The sequence below is a fragment of the Oryza sativa genome, chromosome 3, assembly GCF_034140825.1.
Source record: "Oryza sativa Japonica Group chromosome 3, ASM3414082v1".
In the NCBI taxonomy this organism is placed as follows: domain Eukaryota; kingdom Viridiplantae; phylum Streptophyta; class Magnoliopsida; order Poales; family Poaceae; genus Oryza; species Oryza sativa.
Genome location: NC_089037.1, coordinates 4,160,832 through 4,183,774, shown reverse-complemented (window position 1 = coordinate 4,183,774; position 22,943 = coordinate 4,160,832). Strand labels below are relative to the sequence as shown.

Genomic DNA, 22,943 nt, shown 5'->3' with positions numbered 1-22,943 from the left:
CTCACTTGATCGGTCACGATCGTTAATTCATCACAAGCTCAGAGGGTTAACGGCGCGGGGGTTTGGTTAATTTTGGTTTGGGGGTGTGTGGATGGAGAGGGGGCTAGCTTGGGCTTTTGACTTGGCGGACCATTTTGACACGGGGAAATGCGTGAAATTCCGCCGGCGGAAACGGGGGTTTCGACGGACGCTCCGATCCGCGCCGTCAGTTGCAACGGGAGGTACGCGGCGAGGGTGCCTCCCGTGCGTCGGATGAGGACTGGACGGATCAGATGGAAAAGCAGGCAAAGGCATGGCTCAAATGCTTTGGTATGCTGAAAGCTTCCCTTTACTAGTACTAGTACTCCTCCTGGTCCTCCATAGTTCGTGTCAAAAAAAAAAAAAAGGTAGTACTCCATAGTTTGCGTCCGTTTCAAACTGGACCGACAAGAGGCACAAGTGGATCGCGTTATCTCCAAGTGTATTTTCACACATGGTTAAATTATCTTTTTCCTCCCCGCAAAAAAAAAACTTTTTCCTCAATGTGTTTTTACCAAGGTAATTAATTAACTTGCTTAATTTTCTCTCAATTAATTATCCCTTCATTTCACCTATTGCTGATCATAGGTTGCAACGCTTATTAGAAAAAGAAAAGGTAAAATTTTTATATATGTATTAGTAGTGACTTAAAAACCAACACCGAAAAATAAATTAAGACAAAAACATTAATATTAACTTTAAAATTGAGTTTTAAATTTAAATTTTGGCTGGATAAACTGAATAACAAACGATGAACCTCTTATCAATGTCATATGATAACTTACTGCCCTATCGTTTGGCTTATTTAAGGAATAAGCTAAATAGTATATTTGCAAATGGAATAAGCCAAAAATATATTTGCAAATGAAAAATAATTTATGAATAAAATTTTTATATACGTGTTCTTAACGATCTAAAAGCTAAGGCTGAAAAATAAGTTTCGATGAAAAACTCTAAAATCAACTTCAAAATTTAAGGTTGAGAACTATTTTAGTTGATAAGTATAAGTATAAAAAAAATAAAGCTGTTAATTGCCCGGAGATCGTACTAGTTAGCATCATGTGCTGACAAACACACACGAGCAGCTAGAGATGGCTCTATCTGGAATGACGTGTCCTCTGCTCCGTTCTCCAGTCGACTATTGGCGCATCCTTTTGTACTTAATGTACAACTGTACTATTATCAAAGCTCCCTTTCCAGAAGCTGTACTGCATTGATCAAACTTGCAAGGAACGTTGCTTCTGTTTCGCTAGCAATGCTCCCTGCAAGGAAAAGCTGATACTCCTTGCAATTTTTTTTTGAAAAAAAAAAAAAACAAAGATGATATAGTTTGAGTCTTGAGAGCAGGTAAAGGTTGTGTCCGTACCATCTGCAATGCAAGCCACCGGAGCCGTGGCTCTGAACTCTGTTTTCGTGCCGACATGAATCGTCCAAACTACAAATTTGCAATTGCTTCGAAGTGCAGAGTATGTTGAGTTGTGATCCAAACTTATTTCCATTTAATAAGTACTCATGATAATCCTGCTGATATGATGACAAAGTCTGTTCCTGTTGCTAAGGTTGAGCTTTGCTCAAGCTTAGTTGGTATAGTGGTTTAGCCCGAGAGGCTATTTGGCGCCGAAAGTGTTTTTTTGTCTTTGTTGTGTTCAGAGTGAAGGATTGATTCATGCTACAAGAAGGAATTTGTCTCAAGGTGGAGTTTGTTGAGTTGTGATCCAAATTCATTTGCACTTAATAAAGGCCAGCTTCTGCCGTAGCGGAGCGAATCATCATCCCTTTTAGGGTTCCACTATATATATACCTCTTGTAAGCCGCCGTGCGGCGATGCAATCTCACCTCAGATATAGTGAAGATATTTTGCTGGCTGGCGCCCGTGGTTTTTTCTCTCCTATTTTGGGAGGGTTTTCCACGTTAAATCTCGTGTCTTTTGTGATTGATCTATTGTTTTTTATCGTTTGTTCGTCTATCGTTTCCTAACAGAGTACAAAACTACAAATTGTAGTTTAAACATGATTGAACAGTCCCATGCAACCTCCTGTATTAAGAAAATGGAGCAGTAGGCCCAACAAGATCATAAAGGTGCTAGCTCCCTTTTGTTTTACCTCAACTTCTTCTATCACTTGGAAGCATTAGCGTCTCTACACACACATACATAGATGATCTTCAGTTTCTGAAAATGATCTTGTCCTAATTAAATCCACCGGTTTGGAGCTTTATGCCCCTTTTCAATCTTGTTCAACAAGATATACACACATGTGACATGTCGTACTTGTTTAACTATTCCGCAACATGGCATTATCTAGCTATAGAAGAAGTTAATTAGAAACGTTTATGATCTAGCTAGAGGTACTAGAATAATTGCCAACTGATCGTTGTCGAGCTCAAGGATTGGACAGAGCACCAAATTTCAGAACCTTCTTCAGGCCGGGCGTCCACGTATCATATATGTCACTGGACACAAGCTGATGGAGACGATCGATCGAGCCTGGCTGCTAGTAGCAGGGAAAGGAACTCTTCAGATAGACAGCTACAGTTTAATTTTAATTGCCGGGTGTTAGGTGCCGCCAAATAAAAACGAGTAGGAGATATGGTACTTAATGATGATCGAGCACTAGAAACAAATTAAAAAAATTAGTAGTAGTAATGGATTTAATCCTATGGTGTTGGGTGCAACTTGATATGGATGTGGCTAGCTTGCTTCTAGAAGGTAACAGGAACGTACGTATATACCTGACCAAAGCTGACCTGCAGCTGTAGTTGTACGACGTACGGTCAATATGGTGCAGGTAGGAGAGAGAGACGATCGAAACCATGAGCGCCGCATGGACGCGAATAGCACATTGATCTCTTTGTGACTTTGTTTTCTTTAGTGGAAGTGTTTGCATTGGGAAAGTCTCATTGACCCTCAAGGAACTTCTACGTTTCTAATGTTGATTGTAAAGTTATCAAAATAATAATAATTAATACTATTTAACGTATCATTTCACAAACACGTAAATTCGATCGACTTATATAAGTTAAGAATGCCAATATTAATTGCATACTATTTACAGTCATAGTTGTGCACTGGTTATGTTGGTATGTAAAAGCAGGCAGGTGCAGGTGCATCAGGTTCATGCCTTTGCCTCACTGCCGCGGTGAAGTACAACGTAAACCGTGCCTACATTTGGGCTCGCCTCGATCACGCGATTCGTACGCGAGGTTGCTAGTACGTGCGTAGGCCAAGGCATATGTGCAATCGCGCGCGCCCCCCGCGGCCTAGCACGCACTGTTGGATCAGGCGAATCGGTCGGTCGGCTCGATCAACGCGAAAGAACAACGGGAGGCCGGACGAGCTAGCCGCGCGCGTCAACTGCTGGATGGATCTGATCTGCCGGCTCCGCGCGCGCGGTTGGACCGGTGGCCACAGATTGGGCTCTTCGATCGCACGCGCACGCACGCACGCCCGGATCAATTAACCCACGCGGCATTTCCCTCGACTTGTCCGCGCCCGCGACCGGGTCGATCCGGAAGCCAGCGTGACATGCGGTGCAACGCGCGCGCGCGGGGGCGCGGTGCGGCGAGATGGCGAGGAAAACAGCGTGCGTTGCCGCAATATTCGTTGGGTCAGGTCAGGTCAGGCACATACTGTACGACGGCTGCGATGCGAGCTAACCCCTAGCTAACCACAGTACACATCACCATTTGCAGCCCGATCAATCGGTGTGTGTTATTCCAGATTGGATGTATAGCAGATGTCATATATCCATTGATTACTTGAGTAGTTGACTTCCAGTACTGGAGCTGCCGAGTACGTTGGATTGGTTTGAACTGTGAAAGCAACCGTCGCGCACTTGCGCTACGGGGACTTTGGAAGGGAGGGGTAAGATGTAGGAGGCGATGTGAAAAATGTTGGTTGGGCTGCCAAATGCCAACTCACCCAATCGTCAATTCCATGCATTTGGACGGCGCACGTCGTTTCCCCCCGATCGTTTTATCTCTTGTTTCACCTAACAACAGCTACCAATCAATTGGGGGTAATTTCCCAAAAAAAAAGGTTGAACTAGATACTCTGCATTGAACAGCCTTCTCACAAAATTAGAGGCCGCCGATCACCGTATAAATCATCGCCTACATATGTAACTGCACGAGTTACATATGGGATTACGTAAACGAATTTGCTATATATTTGTCGACAAATTTTCCTTCAAAAATTTGTCAGATGTAATTATAGTACAATCATAGTGTAATTACACTGTAACTTGCATGTAATTACACTGTAACTATAATGTAACTTGTATATAACTTTCAAGAATCTCTCGGTAACATGTTATTTTAGTAAAATAGAGGTAATGAGAACAAATTCTTTCACATATGTGTGTGCTGTGATTTTTTTTCTTCCTCACCAGAACAAATCTTGTAATAGGTATAACGATTCAAAATTACGTGAAACTTACATACAAGTTACACTGTAGTTGCATGCAAGTTACAGTGTAATTACATATAAGTTACAGTGTAATTACATTACGATTGTACTATAATTACATTTGTCAAATTTTTAATAGAAAATTTGTCGACAAATATATAGGTGGTCCCTTCTATAGTCCATTCTTTCGGAGGACTGGCTGTGGTCGTTAGCGGCCGTCGCTTTCTTTGGAGAATTTTTGGGAGCGTAGAGTGGCTCTGCCCCCGCCCGCTGTTTGGAGTAGAGTTACCGTCGTATCAAGTTTTTTCCTTTCCTTCCTTGTTTTTTTTATCTTTGTTTTTCTTCCTTCCTTGGCATAGGCCGGTCTAGCTAAGTGCATCGTGTAACAAAAACTCTATTATTCTAATATATTGACGTGCAATTCTTTTACGTGTTCACGAAAAAAAACATATGGGATTATATTCTACCATCTCAGCCGTTTTAATAATCAAGTTACGTTAATATCCATATATGATCATGTCATGGAAACTCCTATAGTGTCCGGGCATCAAAACAACATTTTTGTGAGGCTACCATATTATCCATGCATGGAATAGCCCAAGACATTTTCTTTTCGTGTCTCTTTGAGCGTTTGACCTTAGGGCAAAGGTGCAGGCAGATAATCCTATTATATCAGTATTGCATTTCAACAGTGATGTATGCAAGAGACAAAAGGACACGTCCTGATCAAACCCTTCAACATTTTAATGATGGCAACACCGTAACTTGTTGGATTCAGGTAACTATCCTAATTCACCCAAGCGGCTGCATTCAGCTTCAACGTGTCATCAATCCTCAGCTTAGATTATGCAGACAAAATGATCAACGAACGGTGTCAGAAATCGCAAGAATATCAGCACCAGGCTTCTAGAACATGGATCATACCCCGATCATTTGGAAGCATCGGAGCATTTTTCACGCATTAATTATGTCAACGAGCAAGACGAAATTTACAAAACTCACAGAAGAGACAAGGACATCTTGATCAAGATGGACAAGGCCACCATGCAGAGTGGCTGTGAGCAGTTTGCCAGTTAACTCAAAGTAGGATGCAACGGCAGCAAATGCTTCAGGTTTACTCCATCTTCAGACATGACTTCAATTGTGACCAACTTGATTAGCACAACTCAAGTATGCCGACCTGTGAATTAATGCGTCGACATTTAAAATATAACAGGAAAATATCACTAGCTCCAGATCCATTATTTTCTCCAAGTTCGCACTTCTGTTTTCATTGCATAATTCAAATTGAATGATGTCTGCACCTTTTAAAATTCCTGCCTTTTATGATGAAATTTCTTCCAGTATGAATGTTGTAGAGTCTAACCTAATAGAAACGTAACGATTTCGTGTATTTGTCAACAACCAAATAAAGGAAAAATAGGTATGTTTCCGAAGCCGCCCCCAGATATAATGATTTTAGTTGAAGCGGCTCTAAAGGAAACGAGGCGTATCAATGGAAGAAGCAGGGTAAAGCACACTGCGATTAGAATCGATCGTAGAATTGTAGTATTGCCTATGACCTTTCCAAATTTCTGTGGGAAAATTTTCGCTTCAGTGATAGCAACTTATTCGATCACTCTGATTTGTCTGATTTCTATCTCTATCAGAACACCTATCAGTTTATAAGCAACGTCCATTTCAGGGATTAGGTGCAGAATTGAACACTTTCATATTATCCAATTACATTACGTTTACTGAATAGTTCTGGGAGAAATCATATTTCTGGACATCACCCACGAAAAATCATTTCAAATCTATATGACTTGAGATGAAGACAGATTTGGGAGTTACAGGGAGGTAGGCCTTGGGGGAATTGGTCCTTACCTATAACAACAGAAAACGACATCTCCTTGAACTGACTTGCATTAGAGATTGAATTGTGTGGTATATGCCTCAAGGGGCTACTAGCTGAGTATTTATCTACTAGTTATCTTCATCTGACTTGGAAAATTGAAATATGTCTTGTCAGAATTATTTAACTTGAGTCTGCAATTGTTGATGAATAAAAGGTTTCTATCCTTATCTCCTTTTGATTCCAGTTGTATAAAACTTGTGCCAGGTGATCTCTGACATATATAGTACGTTTTCATAAATCAGATCATTCAACAGTTTCAACTTTCTCACCTTTCTTGCTGCTGTAAAATATCATGCAGGTTGTACATTTAAGCACCATATCTCTTCGACTTTGCCTGCCAAACTGATTAAGCTACTAACTGGCTCTCATGTGGCCCAAATCTTGCCCGGTTTCAGTATCATCTTTGATGGGTCATCTGATTTAACACGGATTGGGCTGAGGAACAGAATATCACGCATGTTAGGGAACATCGATTTCTTGAGCTCACACATGTTTGGAAAGCTGCTGAAAGAAACGTCCATTTTAGAGTAACCACGCTCTTCAGACTTCATTGATGGCTGCAAATGGATTAGCAGATGTCCAGTCTCGATTGCCTTCCTTGACGGTTCATACAGAATTACAGACTGATGGTAGATTGGTAGCCTCAAGAACGGAACGATCATATGAATTCATACGCATGTGAACAGAGATCAAAAGAGAGGTGACGGACTCAGACTCGTCGATGCTCCCCAAAAGTCGAAATCGAAAAGGTAGCAGCATCCGGTGTGTAGAAAAAGAAGAGACGCTTTGCTAATTTTCTGATGTAATTGATCGAGATGGGCGAAGGAATTCTACCCTATCAAAGTACCAACTGCCACCGATTCACGTCACGAGTAGACTTATACGATGTGTACACTGTACATGTACATCTGAAATTGTCGTCGTGGTTAAATGACAGCCGAAAAAAGGGAAGAAATTTGCGTGGCCTTGTCAATGGAAGTGTCAACAACACAGGTGAGAAAGTGTGCTCGGTCGTGTACTCGCGTCGGTTTACCATGGATTATTCACCCTTTTTTTTTTTTACTTTCTAGAGACTAGAGGTGAAGTCTCCTAAAAGAAGAGTAGCAAAGGAGGCAGGAAAAATCACTCCCTTCCTTTTTGAAACAAGAAATCACTCTTGCTTGAACAAATGCCTAGTAGGGAGTACTTGTTTTTTCCCACTTTCCAGTTTCAAAATACGTACTACCCCCGGTTTTTCCAACACCGCCGTGCGTACGAAAAGGGGGCGGAAGATTGCGCCTGTGTGCCGACGTTTCCAGAGAAACTGATCAAGAAGAAGAAGATGATGATGGAAGAATCAACTTCGCTTACTGCGTACACCAGCGTGACATGGCTTAGCTGTTGTGTTTGTATGACGTATTTGCAACGTATATAACTGAAAAAAAGGCAAAATTTGTTACAGGACACCGAAAGATTGCGGTCTTTGCTACGAGACATCTGAAGATTGTATATTTGCTCGTGGACACTGTAAAAAAGTGGTAATTAGCTCCTGGACATTTCTCCCATTATTTTATTATTTCTGATCAAAATGGAGAGGAAAACTTTGGTTAAAGACAAATTTGCCCATGGGTCCACTCGTCAATCTCTCTCTCTCTTGTTCTTCTTGCTTTCTTTCTCTCTGTTCATCTCTTCCTCTCTTTCTCTGTCGCGGCACACCGGGCAGAGCTCCACGGCGAAGGTGTGCTAGCGAGGACGACGAGGCGGCGGCGTGCTTGGACGCGACGACGCGGGCGGGCCACGGCGAGGTGACGAGGTCGACGAGGCGGGCGGCGTGGGAGCACGACGCGAAGAAGTCGAGCCCGCCGCCGCCGCCGCGCACCGCGCCGACGCGGAGGGCATCGCCGTGGGTGACGACCTGCTGCTCGAGGTGGAGCAGCGTGCGGCGGTGCGACGCCGACTACGACGGTGGAATCGACACGTTCTTCCTCGATGACGCCGACGACGTGCTGTTCGGGCAGCTCGCCGCGGAGCACGAGCCGGCGTGCGCGTGGCGGGGAAGGCCGTCGTGGAGAGCCTTCCGACTGTGGTCGTCGAGCGCCGCCGCCGCCCCGCCGTGGCCGAGCCGTCCCCGCCCCGCTGTGGCCAAGCCGTCCCGGCGATGCGCCGCCGCCGCCGCCCAGCTGTGGCCAAGCCGTCCCGGCGATGCGCCGCCGCCGCCGCCACCCCGCCATGGCCCAGCCGTCCCGGCTCGAGCCGGCCGCCGTCGCCCTCTGCTCCACTGCAAAGAACAAGAAGGGGAAAAGAAAAGAAGTGAGAGGAAGAACACTGTACAAGGGCATTTTGGTACTTACACAACTATTTCTCTCTTCATTTTGACCGGAAATAATAAAATAATGGGAGGAGTGTCCAGCAGCTAATTACCACTTTTTTACAGTGTCCACGAGTAAATACACGATCTTCGGGTGTTTCACAGTAAAGACTGCAATCTTTTGGTGTCCTGTAACAAATTTTGCTAAAAAAAAATGTTATGTATTCTGTTCAACGGACTTACTGGGCCCTGAACGTGCAAGAAATGAAGAAAGGCCGAAAATTTAATGGGCCGCAACGTGATCGACGCGAGCCCCGGTTTGTTCAATTGATAGGCCTATTAAGTTCACATCATAATTGGAGCATGAGGTACGTGCTTTCTGGCTTTTGACCAAACCAAAACCCAAGCCCTGCGTGGCTTGATCAGCAGGAGGAGGATTCGTCAAGCTCATTTCAATTTGATCCAAAGCAATGGTACAGGTAGGAGGCAGCATCACGCCCCCTTTGTACTGAGCAAATTTGATGTGTGTCACTGATGTGATTACAGCTGCGATACATCTTTAAGCTCGTCCAGAAAGAGGCAGCCGAACACAAAGTTGAAAAATTCACTGCCCTTGATGACACCTGGCTTCCCACGAGCGCTTGAGTATCATATTTGCAACTCCTTTCTTTTCAGTTTACAAAAGCAAGACAACTTTGTCTTGCCCAGTTTCCAATTGACAGATATTTACCCCTGATGCTCCAGCAAATAAGTTTTGACAAATGTTATCACCTCAAAGATCATTCCATGCAATCCTAACTAATGCCACAATTAATGACATAGTTATTTAGGCAGGTGGTGAAACTCATAGAGGCTGAACCTTAAGGCAAGTTTTATAGTAGAGATGACTAACACATCCAATTTTATGTATGACATATATAATTAAATTAAGAGGTGATATGCATAATAGGTTACCTCTACTACACAATCCCCAATATCTCTAACACTCTCACATGTTTATTGAAATTTATGTAGGGGCTGCCTCTTGCATGAGAGGTGACTATTTCTCTCTCATCCTTCTTCTCTCATCCACTTCACTATTTAGCCCTATGTGGTATCTTGGGGCTTATGCTTGGATGCTCATAGTACTTGCCCTTAGTTCTCCTTTATATAGTACTAGTACATACATCTACGCCCATTTTTAACTGGATCTTATTAATTATCTGTTATTTTCACTTAATAATGTTTATGCAGTAACAACCAAGATCAGGTTGGAATGCCACAGCAATACACATACAGATGATAAATGTATTGAGTTCAGGGCAAGAAAGACTTGATTAATGAATCTTGTGCATTTAAAGGCAGAAGTTACTAAAGAGTGCATAATAATGGTTTCGGCAACAGTAAACAGTTAGACATCACTTGATTATCAGCTAAGCAAATAAAGTAAGGGGGTGTTTAGATGGGGCTAAAACTTTTTAGTCCGTATCACATCGAATGTTTGACGCTAATTTGGAGTATTAAACATAGACTAATAAAAAAACTAATTTCATAAATGAAAGCTAATCTGCGAGACGAATTTTTTAAGCCTAATTAATCCATAATTATGAAAAGTTTACTGTAGCATCACATTGTCAAATCATGGTGTAATTAGACTCAAAAGATTCGTCTCGCGAATTAGTCCAAGGTTATAGAATAGGTTTTATAATTAGTGTATGTTTAATACTCTAAATTAGTGTATAAACATCCGATGTGACAGGGACTTAAAATAAGTCCCTGTTTCCCAAACAGGCCCTAATACTCACATACTGCCCTTCATAGATATACCCATTTGCATCACCAACAGCAATAGCACTTATCCAGCTAATCTTGAGGTACTTAGAGATTGCACAGGGATGGCAAATTGAACTGAGAATGGAGAACCTTGCAGCAGAAATTGGGGCCACATCTTGCAGTGTGTTATGTTTCATGTCAACAGAGATGATCCAGGCATTTTTGTCTTCTTCGTTCATCTTGGTTATCATGTAAAGAAAGTCATCATCAAGCATACTCAGAGTGGGGATAGAACAAATCAGTCTCTTCAGTTCCATGTTTTTGGTATTATTGTCCCACAGCTCAGGCAAAACAGCGGCATAACTGGGATCAACCAAGATGTCAGTTTTGTCAACTGTGAAACGCTTGCGCCAATCTTTCCAAGAAGGCAACCTATTCCATGTTGTGGCTTTCCAACCATTACCATTGGTCTCGTCAGTGTAGCAGTATTCTACGTCCACAAACTTGATCAAACCATTGCAGCAGGCAACATCCCGTACACACTCTGGGGCTGTTTCGCCGCATACAGTTTCACCATAGGCATCCGTGGTGTACACCACTGGCTTAGGGAATGTCATATATCTCACAACTGGGTAGTCGTCGAACATCTTTTCGAGCAGAATAATACCATGCCAGAGATCAACCAAGCACAACGAATCGTGTCCTATATTGATCAGCTTGTCGATCTCATGCTCGAGGGCTACCTTGTGATTCTCAGAACGGGACAAGTCCTGCAAGACTGGTTTAACGTCCCACTTTCTGTTCTTGGATGAGAAGATGTATAGCTCAAACTGGCAAGCTACATCAGAGGGCACCCATTCAATATTGAGGAAGGCCACATTATAGTGCTCACTGACACCGCTGCGACAAGGGAAGAGGCCAAATTTCTTGGAGTTGAAGGACATGACATTGGGGTCAGGAAGCAGGTCGAGCCATGGACTCCAGGGGGCAGCCCTGTAGACGAAGTAATCGCATGGGCTCACTCATGGGACGGGGGGACAATTTGACGCGGAAGAGAACGAGGGATCCTTCCGCGGCGAGAACGGAGGGCTCACAGTCGAGGCCGTCCTCCTCCAGTCCCGGGCAATGGACAGTGAAGTAGGAAAGACCCGGCGGATCGACGAGCCAGAAGGACACCTGGATGATCTGGCCCTCGCTCGTCTGGGACTCAGCGGTGGATTTGTTCCGGCGGTCGGAGATGTACGCTGTTTCATCCAGCATGACCCAGTCGGGAGAGCCGCAGCGTCGGGAGGCGCCGACGGCGGAGGACGGAAGCTGCAAGGTTGGGGGATGATAGGAAGCGGAGGAAATCCCCATGGATCGGTAAGGTCACAGGATTTGGCAATTAGGGTTCGGGGGAGGCTGGTGGCGGCGACGGATGGCGATGGACGAGGAGTATGCGGCAGATCTGGGCAGACGAGGCGCTGATCGAGGCGGAGGCGGCGCTTGGCGTCGAATCGGGGCGGCTGCAACAGGAAGGAGGGGGTGCGAGACGCCAGGGAGGCTTGGGGTTAGCTGCGACACGCTAGAAATCGAATTTTTTTTATTTATACATTTTTTATTAAAATATTTACAAAAATAATTTTTTGTTTCGAAAATTTACAAATCTAATTGCCTGCCGCCCTTAAGAAGGGCGATATTTAAAAATCGCCCTCTCAAAGGGCGGCAAGGGACCTAAATACAAAATTTTTATTTGTGTTCAAACCCTTCCCACCGGTTTTAATTGCTTAAAAACTAATAATGCTTATTCGATACTCCAAATGATTTTAAATGGAAAAGTGATAAACTACAAAGTTATAGATCTCATCAAGATCTACAACTTTATATAAAGTTTATCTCCATCCAATGTCGTTTGAAATGTAGATCTGAGATTTTTTAAAATGTGTTTTATATTTTGTAACGAATATTTGGATATCTAAAACATCTTAAATGAAAAAGTTATTAACTACAAAGTTGTAGATCTCCTTGAGCTCTACAATTTTGATATAAAGTTTTATTTCATCTGACTTTATATAATATAATTTTAAATTGTAAAATTATAGAGCTAACAAGTTATGCTGGAAAATTTACATTTAGGTCCCTTGCCGCCCTGTGGAAGGGCGATTTTTAAAAATCGCCCTCCCAAAGGGCGGCAGGCGATTAGATTTGTAAATTTTCGAAACAACAAATTATTTTTGTAAATATTTTAATAAAAAAAAGTATAAATAAAAAAAATTCCTAGAAATCCATGTACTCCTATAGATGGCGGCCCACGGCCCGGCACGAAGCCCGCAATTTTGGCCCGACCCAAGCACGGCCCGGCCCGACAGCCGGGCCGTGCCTGGGCTGCACCCTTGGCACGGTGGGCCGGCCCGGCACGGCCCGATCAAATAAAAAAATGTAGGGACGAAAAATAGACTTATATAATCGTATAAGGCATGGCCCAAGACAATATGTATACAAAATAGACTTATTTTCCAGCCATTTAAACACAGCCCACAGAGTTGAGGGACCAAAAATAGACTTATTTCCAGCCATTTTAACACAGCCCACATAGTTGAGGGACCAAATATAGACTTTTTCTGTGAGGCAGCACAATAGCCCATCGTGCCTTCGGGCCGGCCCGGCACGGCCCGAGTAGTATTGGGCCGTGTATGCCGCCCGTGGGCTGGCACGGCACGGCACGGCCCGGTGCATCGGTCGGGCCGTGCCGGCCTGACAAGCCTTGGCCCAGGCACGACTAGGCTTGGGCCATGCTGGGCCGGGCGGCCTAGATGGCCATCTATATGTACTCCTACCTCCAACCCTCCGAGGTTCCGTCCGCTTGGCGACAGGGGCGGAGCTACAACGAAATGGAGATAGGTGCCACTCACTTGTTTTACTCTACTTTAGACTGATATAAGTGCTTAATTTTAGATTGAGGGGGTGCATATATGGTGAAAATAGATGAACTATAGCTAAAACAATTTCTTAACCGGGTTTCTGGGCACCCCCCCTATCCTACCTAGCTCCGCCCCTGCTTGGCGAGTTGGTGTATCAGGAAGTATATACGGACTTGTTTTGTTTATTTGAAAATCTTCAAAATTATCGATACTTATTCCATCCGTCTAAAAAAACAAATCTAGAACTATAGAACTAAATCTGATATATTCTAGTACAATAAAATACTAGGATGTGTCACATTCAGTACTAGGTTGGTTTTTTATGGGACGGATGGAGTAGGTGGTATTCTTTTCTCCTAAAGATAAAGATGAAGATTAAGTTTTTTACGTAAAACGAGATAGTATTAACGTATGATTGATTGTGTTTTAATTATTACAAACTTAAAAAATATATTAATATGATATTTTAAAGCAACTTTCATATAGAAAGTTTTCGTACGAAACGCATCGTTTAGCAGTTTGAAAAACATGCTACGAAAATCTTAATCTTCATCCAACTCTTATTGGAAAAAAAAACGAGACCTTATGGGAACTTGTTAGCATTGATCGGGCGTCCCTGATTGAGGTTCTGAGACCTGGTGATTAGTCATGCTAACGTAATAAGATGATAGGAAATGACTTCATACAATAGCGATATGGAAACAGGGGATCGACGGATAAACATTGTGCACTGAGATAACATAATAGTTGTACGAACTCATTTGTATTGATATATACGAGCAAAACTTACAAATAGTATATCAATCTTATACATAAAATTATCTCAACAATTCTAAAAGCTTATTGCGTCTTGCCTGATTCTGGACCTGTTGGACGATATAATCGTTGATGAAGTGTATGGGCCCGAATGCGCTTCTCATGATATCGACGTAGGGCCTGTTGGTATCTGGCTGCTCGCACAACAACTCGTTCCCAGGTTCCCAGTGCTCTTCTAACAAGCTGACGTGGTCGGCTCGCCATTCATCTTTATCCTTATCCAATCACAGTATTCCAAAGGTATCGAATCATAAAGAACATGTGTGTATAATTTAAGAACATAATTCAACCAATGACAACTAATGGTAGCAGTATTTCAAAGATATCGAATCACAAAGAACATGTGTGTATAATTTAAGAATATAATTCAACCAAGGACAACAAATGGTAGGTTCAGACTAGAGAGGATTCCTATATTTTGAGTCAAAAGTTTTTAAAATTTTAATTAAAAGTTTTAAACTCTAAGTTTGAAGGTTTTGTAATTCAAGTTGAATGATTTTAATTTTTAAATGAAATTTTTAAATGAAATTTTTAAATTTGAGTTGAAAGCTTCGAATCTTTAGTTGAAAGTTTTTAAATCCCTAATACTTAATTAATTATGCGATAATAAGTTGTTCTGTTTTCCGTGCTGAAGGGATAGGGTCCCAACCAGCATAAACGAACGCAGAGTACAAATTTTGATATTGCACTTCACATATTATACAATCATGAATCACGTTGACAAAACTTTCAGCATGTGTTAACAAATTCAGCATCAAAGAATATCCTCCAGTGGTTTCAATATTGGATCCAACTCATATCATATGTTTGTGCCTAAAATCTGATGGGTAGAATCTCGAATCGATCATAGTCCACCGAGGTGTTTTTGGATCCTCTGCACGTCCTGGCCGGTGATCTTGAACGCCTTCTTGAGGACCTCGTCCGGCAGCCGCGGCTCCGTCCGGAACGCCGAGAAGGGCACGAGCTGCGCGCCGGGGCTCTGGCTGTTGAGCCCGGACAGCACGACGGCCGGCGCTGCCGTGTCCATGTTGTACAGGAAGTGCACCATGGCCCTCGGGAACACGAACGCCTCGCCGGCGCGCAGCAGCTGGGTGTACAGCCGGTACGACGTGTCGGCGAACCCGACCAGGACGCTCCCGCTGAGGACGAGCGCCGCCTCCGACGCGCGCGGGTGGGAGTGCGGCGGCGCCATGCCGCCCGGCGCGAGGTCGATGCGCGCCATGGCGAGGCCCTGCGCGTTGGCGCCGGGCAGCGACGCGGCCGGGCTCGTCAGCGTCGCGTTGAAGCCGTAGAGCGTGGCGGCCGGGTTGGTGGCGCGGGAGAGCGCGGACGTGGCGAAGTGGTCGGCGCGTGCCAGCGCCGGGTCGATGCAGGCGAGGCCGTTCAGGTGGAACGCCCCGGCCGCGGTCGCCGCCGCCGTGTCGGCGACGCAGTAGTCGAAGAGGAGGTCGGGATCGCATCTGCAGAGGACGGCGAAGAGGGCGAGCGAGAGGAGGATTCGATGGGCGACGGCTGCTCGCATGGCTGCGTCTCGATCAGGTTGGCTCCAGTTTAGGCGGGAAAGGAGTATATGCCTCTACTCTCTAGATGATTAGGTCGAGATATCAGTAGCTGCTACTACCTGTGTATATATGTCTAGAATGTTGTTGCCATGTGATGATGCTTTCAAGTTACTGTGGGTATGAGTAGCGGAAAGGTAAGGGCTAGCTTGCCTTGGAGCATGAGGTACGTGCTTTCTGGCTTTTGACCAACCAAAACCTTGAACAGCAGGAGGAGGATTCGTCAAGCTCATTTCAATCTGATCCGAAGCATGGTACAGGCAGGAGGCAGCATCACACCCCCTTTGTAATTGTACTGAGCAAATTTGATATGTATGGCATATAAAACGACAGGATCACAACTCACATGTGCGTGTATTGTGTTGAACTTCGGTGTTACAGCAACCTTGTTGTGGTGATTACAGCGGCGATACATCTTTAAGCTCGTCCAGAAAGAGGCAGCCAAACACTGTATTGAAAAATTCAGTGCCCCTGATGACACCCTGGCTTCCCACGAGAGCTTGAGTGTCATATTTGCATGCCCTCGTGCAGTCCGGACAATATGTCACCTGCATTTCATTTTATAAATTTTCGGAACAGTGAGAGGAATTACTAGGAAGAAGGTTTTAATGCTTATATAATACAATAGCTGAACATCTATAAAATTCCAAATGTAATAGTCAAATTTCAATTGGAAGCTTATGCTTGGGTGGCAAACAGAGATTAACTGAGTGTTACTTCCTGACTTTTGTACCACATCTTGCCTGACATACTATGTATGTGAGGCTACAACAAGAATATCTAAATCAACATACTGGCATATCTTCTGAAATTAATTCTGAGCTGGGCATAAAATGAGAATGCGCAAGGGCTTTCATTAGTTCAGTGAAGCATATGGGCAATGGCTTTCACACGTCAGTACTATATAACTTTAACCATGTGCCGCGGCACTACAATTGTTGTGTAGATATGCAGGTTTCAGCATGTCATGTCAACAATAGGGGGAGGCAACGAAATTTCAGCGGTTGCAGGATAGGAAAGTAGGTAAGGCATACCTCCAAAATCTTCGGATTGAATTTATTATCAAGCATGACATCAACCCCATAGATAGCCCTAGAGAACGGGTTCTGCATCTCAGGATGAACAGCTGTGGCTGACTCAAAGACACATCGTATCATATCCCGTATGCGTCCATGGATCTCCAGCCATTTAACTAAAATTTTAGTCAGAAGTCAGTAACTAGACACGCATAATATAAAGAGAAAAATGCAAGCTGACCTTGGTGCTCCTTCTCAAACTCCTTGACAAACTCTGGTGTGTTCATATGGTTCATCCTTCCAATATAATTCTGGAAGGGAAATATAGTTAAGCATCCTAATCACATTTTAATTCTGAGAAAAAAATATATCATATTTCTAGAATCTAGACTTTCACATGATATTTGATGCCAACATCCCTTCCAATATAATTCTGGAAGGGAAATATAGTTAGGCATCTAAAGCACATTTTCATTCTTAGAAAAAAAAAAACTATAAACATAACATAAGCATAAAGCCAGAACATAAAATCACTTAAAGAACAGGAAAGAACATCTGAACACACACTACTTATACACTCCTGACAGCAACTAACATTCATGGTCCCACAAATAATATGTATAGTTACAATCAAATTTGAACATACCATCACGGTGAAATGGGTTTCATATTCAAAAAAGCTTGTTTTCTCCAGAGTGTACTGATTGTTTGCTAACCTAACCTGCGAATAATAAGTTATATGCACCAGAGTCACAAAATAATTAGTAAGTATCACAGTGAACAATGAGATCGATCAAAAGTATCATTCGAATTAAAGGTCATACCCAAAACACATCAGAAAGAAATATCTCTAAAGGGCATATACTGCGGACGAAAACAATATACCGCAGATCAAACTTCCTTCCTTGGAAAAGTGCAGGGCATTCGATATATTTTTGGCATATTTTGGGACCTGTCTCCATGAGTCTAATGATAGCAGATAAATCACCAGTAACAGTAGTGTCAATTGTTCTTGCCATATTCCAAGGCTTCATAATCCATAAGTTATCCATACCATCTCTCTTTCTCACACAGTAATCTCCAATGAGTGGAGATAAATGTGTCTCCAGGTTATACGTAGGTTGAAGCCATTCAGGTGAACCCCATGCCTGTAGAAGTTGATGCTAATTTTCAGATGCCATTGAAAGAATATGGTGTTTATTGTATGGTTTTTTGACATAAGTTACACGCAATGTTTTCCCTGAAAAACAGATCTAAGCTAAACAGCTCAGTAGCTCACCTTGTGGATAGTCTCTGCCAAGTGATGTTTCATGACCAGGCAAGCTTCGAAAGGAAATTGATTTGTATATTGTTGGTCTGTAAGTCCTAGTGCATTCTTTAATTCCGAATCCACTTGCATGCTTACCCAAATGATGTCAGCTTCCTTTGGATCAGATGCTGCAGGCATACAAAATAGATACAAATGAGGAACATTTGGTGACCATATATAAGTAAACCATACGATGGAAGAGCACTATCAATATTTTTTTTGGGACTGGTCAGAGAAAACATAATACCTAGCTGATTCCTTAGGTAAACTAGTGCTAGCAAACACAAAAGCTTTTAATCTCAAATGAACATCTACGATTGGGTTCAAACTACCCAGATAAATGAATGTTCTATAATGTGCATCACCAGCAAGCTACATCAATGCTTCCTACATAAACGAAGTTCCAAGGGAAAGGAGGACAAGTTGATTACAAGCTTAAAGTTAATGTTTTACATAAACAGAAGTTAAGAGTTTATTTCTATCTAAAGACAGTTGACCCTTACCAAAAAAAAAAACAGATAAACGATAAGGTAGGGTGGAATTTTCCTTACTGAGAACAAATTCTGGACGTGTTAGAAACTCCTCTACTTGGGGTATGTCGGTAAATACTCGAAGTGCATGGCCATCACTTGGACGGATACTTTTGGTCACCGGTGTTACTTTTCTTGAAGGACAGATACTGCTTGATTGAAGTTGTTCCTTGTACTTTCTGAATTCCTAAAAGGTTGAAAAGGGAGAGGAAGATAAACATATGGACAAAAGATAAGACCGTTTATCCCAGCACCACAAGTTTACAGACTAAGTTTCTTGCCTGGATAAAATAATTCTCTGGTGTGTGGAACCAGGCTGTAAGCCTAGCCGAGCGTTGTTTGTCCTCGCCAACACCAAACAAGAAATCACGAGTGCACTCTTCTCCAGTATGAACATCATGAACAGGCCACAAAATTGTGTAACTGAAAATGTTGGGTATTAGCAAGCTACATATTACTAACATGTTGCTGAAGTTCGAAGGACAATACCTTATGGCAGAAGCTAGTTTACCATCGGGCATGAACAGGAAAGGTGCTATTCTGAAGTTTGCATCGTCACTGTGGCGCATAGCTGAACCCAGCTCATCCATGACATACCTACATGAATAACCAGACACAAACCCACAGAATAGTAGACACAGTGTTAATCAGATACAAAATTTTCTTTTCATGCCATTCGATTCAATATTTATGACTGCAGAAAAGTGAAAACAAAGCAATGTTCTAGATCGTCTAAAGGTGAATATCTACACTAGGCAAACCTACCTATGGCTAGGGGCTAGTTGACACAATCATAATTATTTATGTTCAAACTTTTAGCAGAACTTCACCTCGAAGTTATTAAAATTACGCACAATGCTCCATAAAGGGATGAGAAAAGGTTGCAACTTGCAAGTAGTCATACCAAACAGGTGTTTCATCGATCTTTTCTTCATCAGCAAGCCGGTATGTCATAAGATATAACCACATTGCACCAATAACTCTTTCAGGAAGGGATTCTTGTGGTGACCATTCAGGCAGACGTGGTTTAAGTGCAGAATCAATTATATGCTTACCACTCTCTATTATACTTGCCACATTGATACCATTTAGCAAAGATAGATTAGGAAGACACTCAAGAATGGAAATAGCACTGTTTCCAAGAGAGCCAGGAATATCAACCTGTGGAAAGAAATTTGCCATGAAAACCTTGATTGCAATCATCTTATTAATTTATAAAGAAGGTGATCTTATTTATGAGACAGACATGCAGTTAGGCTGGTAATACCTCCAACTCTTGTAACTGGGTAAATCCACTAATTAACTTCAAGAGATCGTCACTGGACATTTGATCCAAAGGATTACCACGGATGTTCAAGCTCAACAGGGAGGAAAGTTTTCTAGGAGAGAACACCTGTTGAATTGTATATGCAGAGAAGGGAATTATCAGCAAAAGAGTTCCACATTTCAAGATTGTACAGTTTGGAAAATAACATCTTAAAGTCAAAATGTGCCAAATGGATTAGTGAATAATTTTGATCAAGAAAATGAATTAGTGAATAATGTCAATAAAGAAGACCAGTTATAGCTATTACCACTGGTAGTTTGTGGATACACCTATCTGAGAGATCGAGAGACGCAATATTCTCCAATGGTATGCTTTCCGCTGAGGAACAGGGATTGTCTGCTCCAATAATATCCCCACAGAAACCTAAAGCCCATTCTCCAGCTTTCCTCGTAAAATGTGAATTGTATATTTCCAATTCAGGTAGACCGTCAAGAATAACTTTGTCAACACTATCAACATTAAGGAAAAAAACATCAGAATGCCACATGACAAAAGAAGAGATGGCGAATGGCCCAACCAAAACTGGTCACTTGTTTGGTTTGAGGATCCATTTATCACCTCAGCATTTTTTTTATAAGTTTATGTTTGTTAGTACATGTTTATTACTATGATGAAGAAGGAAGTCATCCCACTAAAACCATGGGAAGACCTCATGATGAACCAACTCATCCTAAGATGGTTTTATTCTTCAAATTAAAGAGGACATATACTATAACTAAGCAAAATAATATCTCAATTATCTTAAGATGTTGTTCACTTGCTTTCTGTTCAAGCACAGAAGTTACAATTTTCTCCTATCAATCATGTTGAGATAACTACATGATTCCACAATAACTAGTTGCTGGTCAACTTCCATCAGGACCCCCAGAGTTATTTTCCTACTTGGACTTATCAGGCTATAACAGTGAAAAACTTGAAATGAAAAATATTCACAACAGAATTAACAAAATTAAAACTTCAACAAAAACAAATAAGGCTTGATTCTGACCCTTCCTTCAGTGCAGGGTTCTCATTCAACCAAAGTGCCTTTAGCCTTCTACATTCCCCTATTCCTTTCATTATTTTCTCTGGATCCTGAAGCTTGTTTCCCCATAGGTTGAGGGCTACCATATTCTAATGGCATACAAAGAAAATAAAAGGAAAACTTCAGAACATACACAAAATTCAAAGAAACATGAAATTATGGTAAAAATACACATCTCAAAGTCATAATGTTTTTGGGGAGCAAGACCAGTACTAAACATTAGTACTTTTTTTTTTACTGAAACGATCTTTAACACTGGAAAGTTTCTTTTCCTGAAGAATAATTCAAACCATAATTATTGGATTGGATCATCTACAAAGATATGCACAGCAGGGTTTTTTTTTTATCAGATAAGGCAGATAAACAACTTTTTGGTGTATGTTGCAGACAACGGCAACTAAAAAGTAAAAACATGAATAAATAATATATAAAGGGAACGGACCGGAAATTTTGAAGATAGATCCAAAGCTATTAGCATGTCATCATCAATTCCAAGCTCCTCAAGTTCCAGCCATGCTGCAAAGTCACTTCCCTTCTCCTGGATTCTAGTCCTTTCTTTCTCAACTACCTCCAAGGCACTCTCCAAACTCCCTCCATTCCCATTGTCCTGTTCATCTGCTTCTTCAAGTTCAGTTCTCTCGTCCAGATCCACACACATCAATGCTGCCATTCTTTCAGCCAGTCCTGGTACTTCCCTCAACTGCATATCACCAAAATAAGAGCATAAGAGCACTCATGGAAGTAAAAAGCTCTGTAAATGAACACTCACAAAATGTGTATTTGTTGGTCAGTCGACATAGCTATCAGATGATAGCATGAAAAGAATAAAACGGACCCTGATTTTGCAGTGTCGACCACTTATTAACCAGCATAAGAAAGCTAATAAGTACAAGACGTTAACAGCACCCAAAAAAAAAAACTATGACACTCTTAAGTTAGTTCGAACTGTAGCTGCGCTCACTTAACTAGTCAATACTCCAATTCACAGTAATAACACATTAACAATCAGCAAGGACCATGCTAAAATCGTTCCATGTATCCAACATAAAAGTAAATGGCATAATAGTACAGCATAAACCCTACTTGAAGTCACAAGAGTAAACAAATTAAATCAACAAGTCCGTTATAATGTCGTCATTGCGCTCCCATTCATCAGTAATACACTACGTTATGGGCCATAATACAGCTAGGCAGCACAAAAGCCGCCAAAATCGCACTAATCACTTCCCAACAAACTAGCGCAACTGATTCCACAGAAGTAAACCACGGTCCCAGGGATAGTATTAGTACCTGCTTAAGCGCATCGGAGAGGCGGAAGGACCAGGCGTGGTCGACGAGGAAGACATCGGACTCCCTCCCTAGAGTCCACTCAGCGGCGAGAACGAGCCTCCGCTGCCTCCCTCCCTCGCAGGGCTCTACCGAGAAGGCCTCCCCGCCGTCGAACACCTCGTCGGCGAGCTTGCGGTAAAGCCGCTGGTGCAGCGACGGCGGGATCCCGGATGCGGCCAGCAGGTACGCGTGCACCCTCGCGAAATCCTCGTAGCTCCGGATGCGATCATCCGGTGAGGCGGCGGCCGGCGACATGGCGATAGCCCCCGGCGAGCGGCGTCGGCGGCGGCGAACGGGGTGAGCTGGGGAGAAGAAGGGTTTAGAGGCTTGAGCTAGCGACTGGTGAAACCGCCTCACACCCTGACCCATGGGCCCAATAGCAACCAAGCGCTTTTTGGGCCGCGTGGTAGTAGACATGCTGTTGGATGGGCCTTATCCACAAGGAATGGGCCGAGTTTTTTAAACTAAAATCCACACACAGTAGATATAGGTCCAGGGAGAAAAGGGTGGCGCCACCCGTAGCAAATCCCAATCAATAATTCAAGATCGGAAAATTAATTTTCCCGTACATATCCCAAAAAAAAAAATCCCGTACATAAATCGAATAGCTGCTTCGATCTCTTCCCTAGAGAGGTACTCCAAAACCCTAGTTCCTAGATCATTACACGATGATGATTCAAACCCGCCTCGCCACCGCCTTCCGGCCTCCCGCGTGGATGCTCCTCGAGGATAAGGTGCACCACGCGCAGTGCACAAATGCCACGACGGCGACGG

At 42.8% G+C, this 22,943-nt stretch overlaps 3 protein-coding genes and 1 long non-coding RNA gene across 5 annotated transcripts; 1 reads left to right on the top strand and 3 right to left on the bottom strand.

Annotated features, from left to right (window-relative positions):
- The first annotated feature begins 8,003 nt into the window (after nucleotides 1-8,003).
- Nucleotides 8,004-8,934, top strand: LOC136355596 (uncharacterized). Its single transcript, XR_010739879.1, has 2 exons — nucleotides 8,004-8,642; nucleotides 8,734-8,934. It is a non-coding gene; the product is annotated as an uncharacterized lncRNA (long non-coding RNA).
- A 985-nt stretch (nucleotides 8,935-9,919) lies between these two features.
- LOC9272394 (uncharacterized) lies at nucleotides 9,920-11,658 on the bottom strand. Its single transcript, XM_066308361.1, has one exon. It carries the CDS (start codon nucleotides 11,301-11,303, stop codon nucleotides 10,350-10,352), a length of 954 nt encoding a protein of 317 aa, XP_066164458.1. The 5' UTR covers nucleotides 11,304-11,658; the 3' UTR covers nucleotides 9,920-10,349.
- Nucleotides 11,659-14,775: 3,117 nt separating this feature from the next.
- Nucleotides 14,776-15,929, bottom strand: LOC107278121 (germin-like protein 3-1). 2 transcript variants are annotated; one of them, XM_015777812.3, is made up of 2 exons: nucleotides 15,788-15,929; nucleotides 14,776-15,658 (listed from the first exon to the last, which is right to left on the bottom strand). In XM_015777812.3, the coding sequence occupies exon 2, from the start codon at nucleotides 15,595-15,597 to the stop codon at nucleotides 14,920-14,922; it is 678 nt and encodes a 225-aa protein (XP_015633298.1). In that variant the 5' UTR covers nucleotides 15,598-15,658; nucleotides 15,788-15,929; the 3' UTR covers nucleotides 14,776-14,919. The 2 variants fall into 2 exon arrangements, with proteins under 2 accessions (XP_015633298.1, XP_015633299.1); XM_015777813.3 differs by having other exon boundaries at nucleotides 14,776-15,696; nucleotides 15,788-15,922.
- LOC4331821 (uncharacterized) lies at nucleotides 15,850-22,519 on the bottom strand. Its single transcript, XM_015777807.3, has 15 exons — nucleotides 22,131-22,519; nucleotides 21,283-21,540; nucleotides 20,805-20,929; nucleotides 20,064-20,265; nucleotides 19,757-19,882; nucleotides 19,394-19,650; nucleotides 18,979-19,086; nucleotides 18,771-18,912; nucleotides 18,511-18,676; nucleotides 17,930-18,087; nucleotides 17,475-17,798; nucleotides 17,297-17,371; nucleotides 16,892-16,961; nucleotides 16,669-16,826; nucleotides 15,850-16,182 (listed from the first exon to the last, which is right to left on the bottom strand). Exons 1-15 carry the CDS (start codon nucleotides 22,422-22,424, stop codon nucleotides 16,033-16,035), a joined length of 2,613 nt encoding a protein of 870 aa, XP_015633293.1. The 5' UTR covers nucleotides 22,425-22,519; the 3' UTR covers nucleotides 15,850-16,032.
- Nucleotides 22,520-22,943: the final 424 nt, after the last annotated feature.

Excerpts from the sequence above, each read along its gene's own strand:
- LOC9272394 (XM_066308361.1), bottom strand. The coding sequence starts at position 11,303 with ATGTCCTTCAACTCCAAGAAATTTGGCCTCTTCCCTTGTCGCAGCGGT.
- LOC107278121 (XM_015777812.3), bottom strand. The coding sequence starts at position 15,597 with ATGCGAGCAGCCGTCGCCCATCGAATCCTCCTCTCGCTCGCCCTCTTC.
- LOC4331821 (XM_015777807.3), bottom strand. The coding sequence starts at position 22,424 with ATGTCGCCGGCCGCCGCCTCACCGGATGATCGCATCCGGAGCTACGAG. Across the intron at positions 18,913-18,978 it reads AAACTAGCTTCTGCCATAAG|TTACACAATTTTGTGGCCTG; the intron begins GTATTGTCCTTC and ends CAACATTTTCAG. Across the intron at positions 16,183-16,668 it reads TCAATCCGAAGATTTTGGAG|GTGACATATTGTCCGGACTG; the intron begins GTATGCCTTACC and ends AATGAAATGCAG.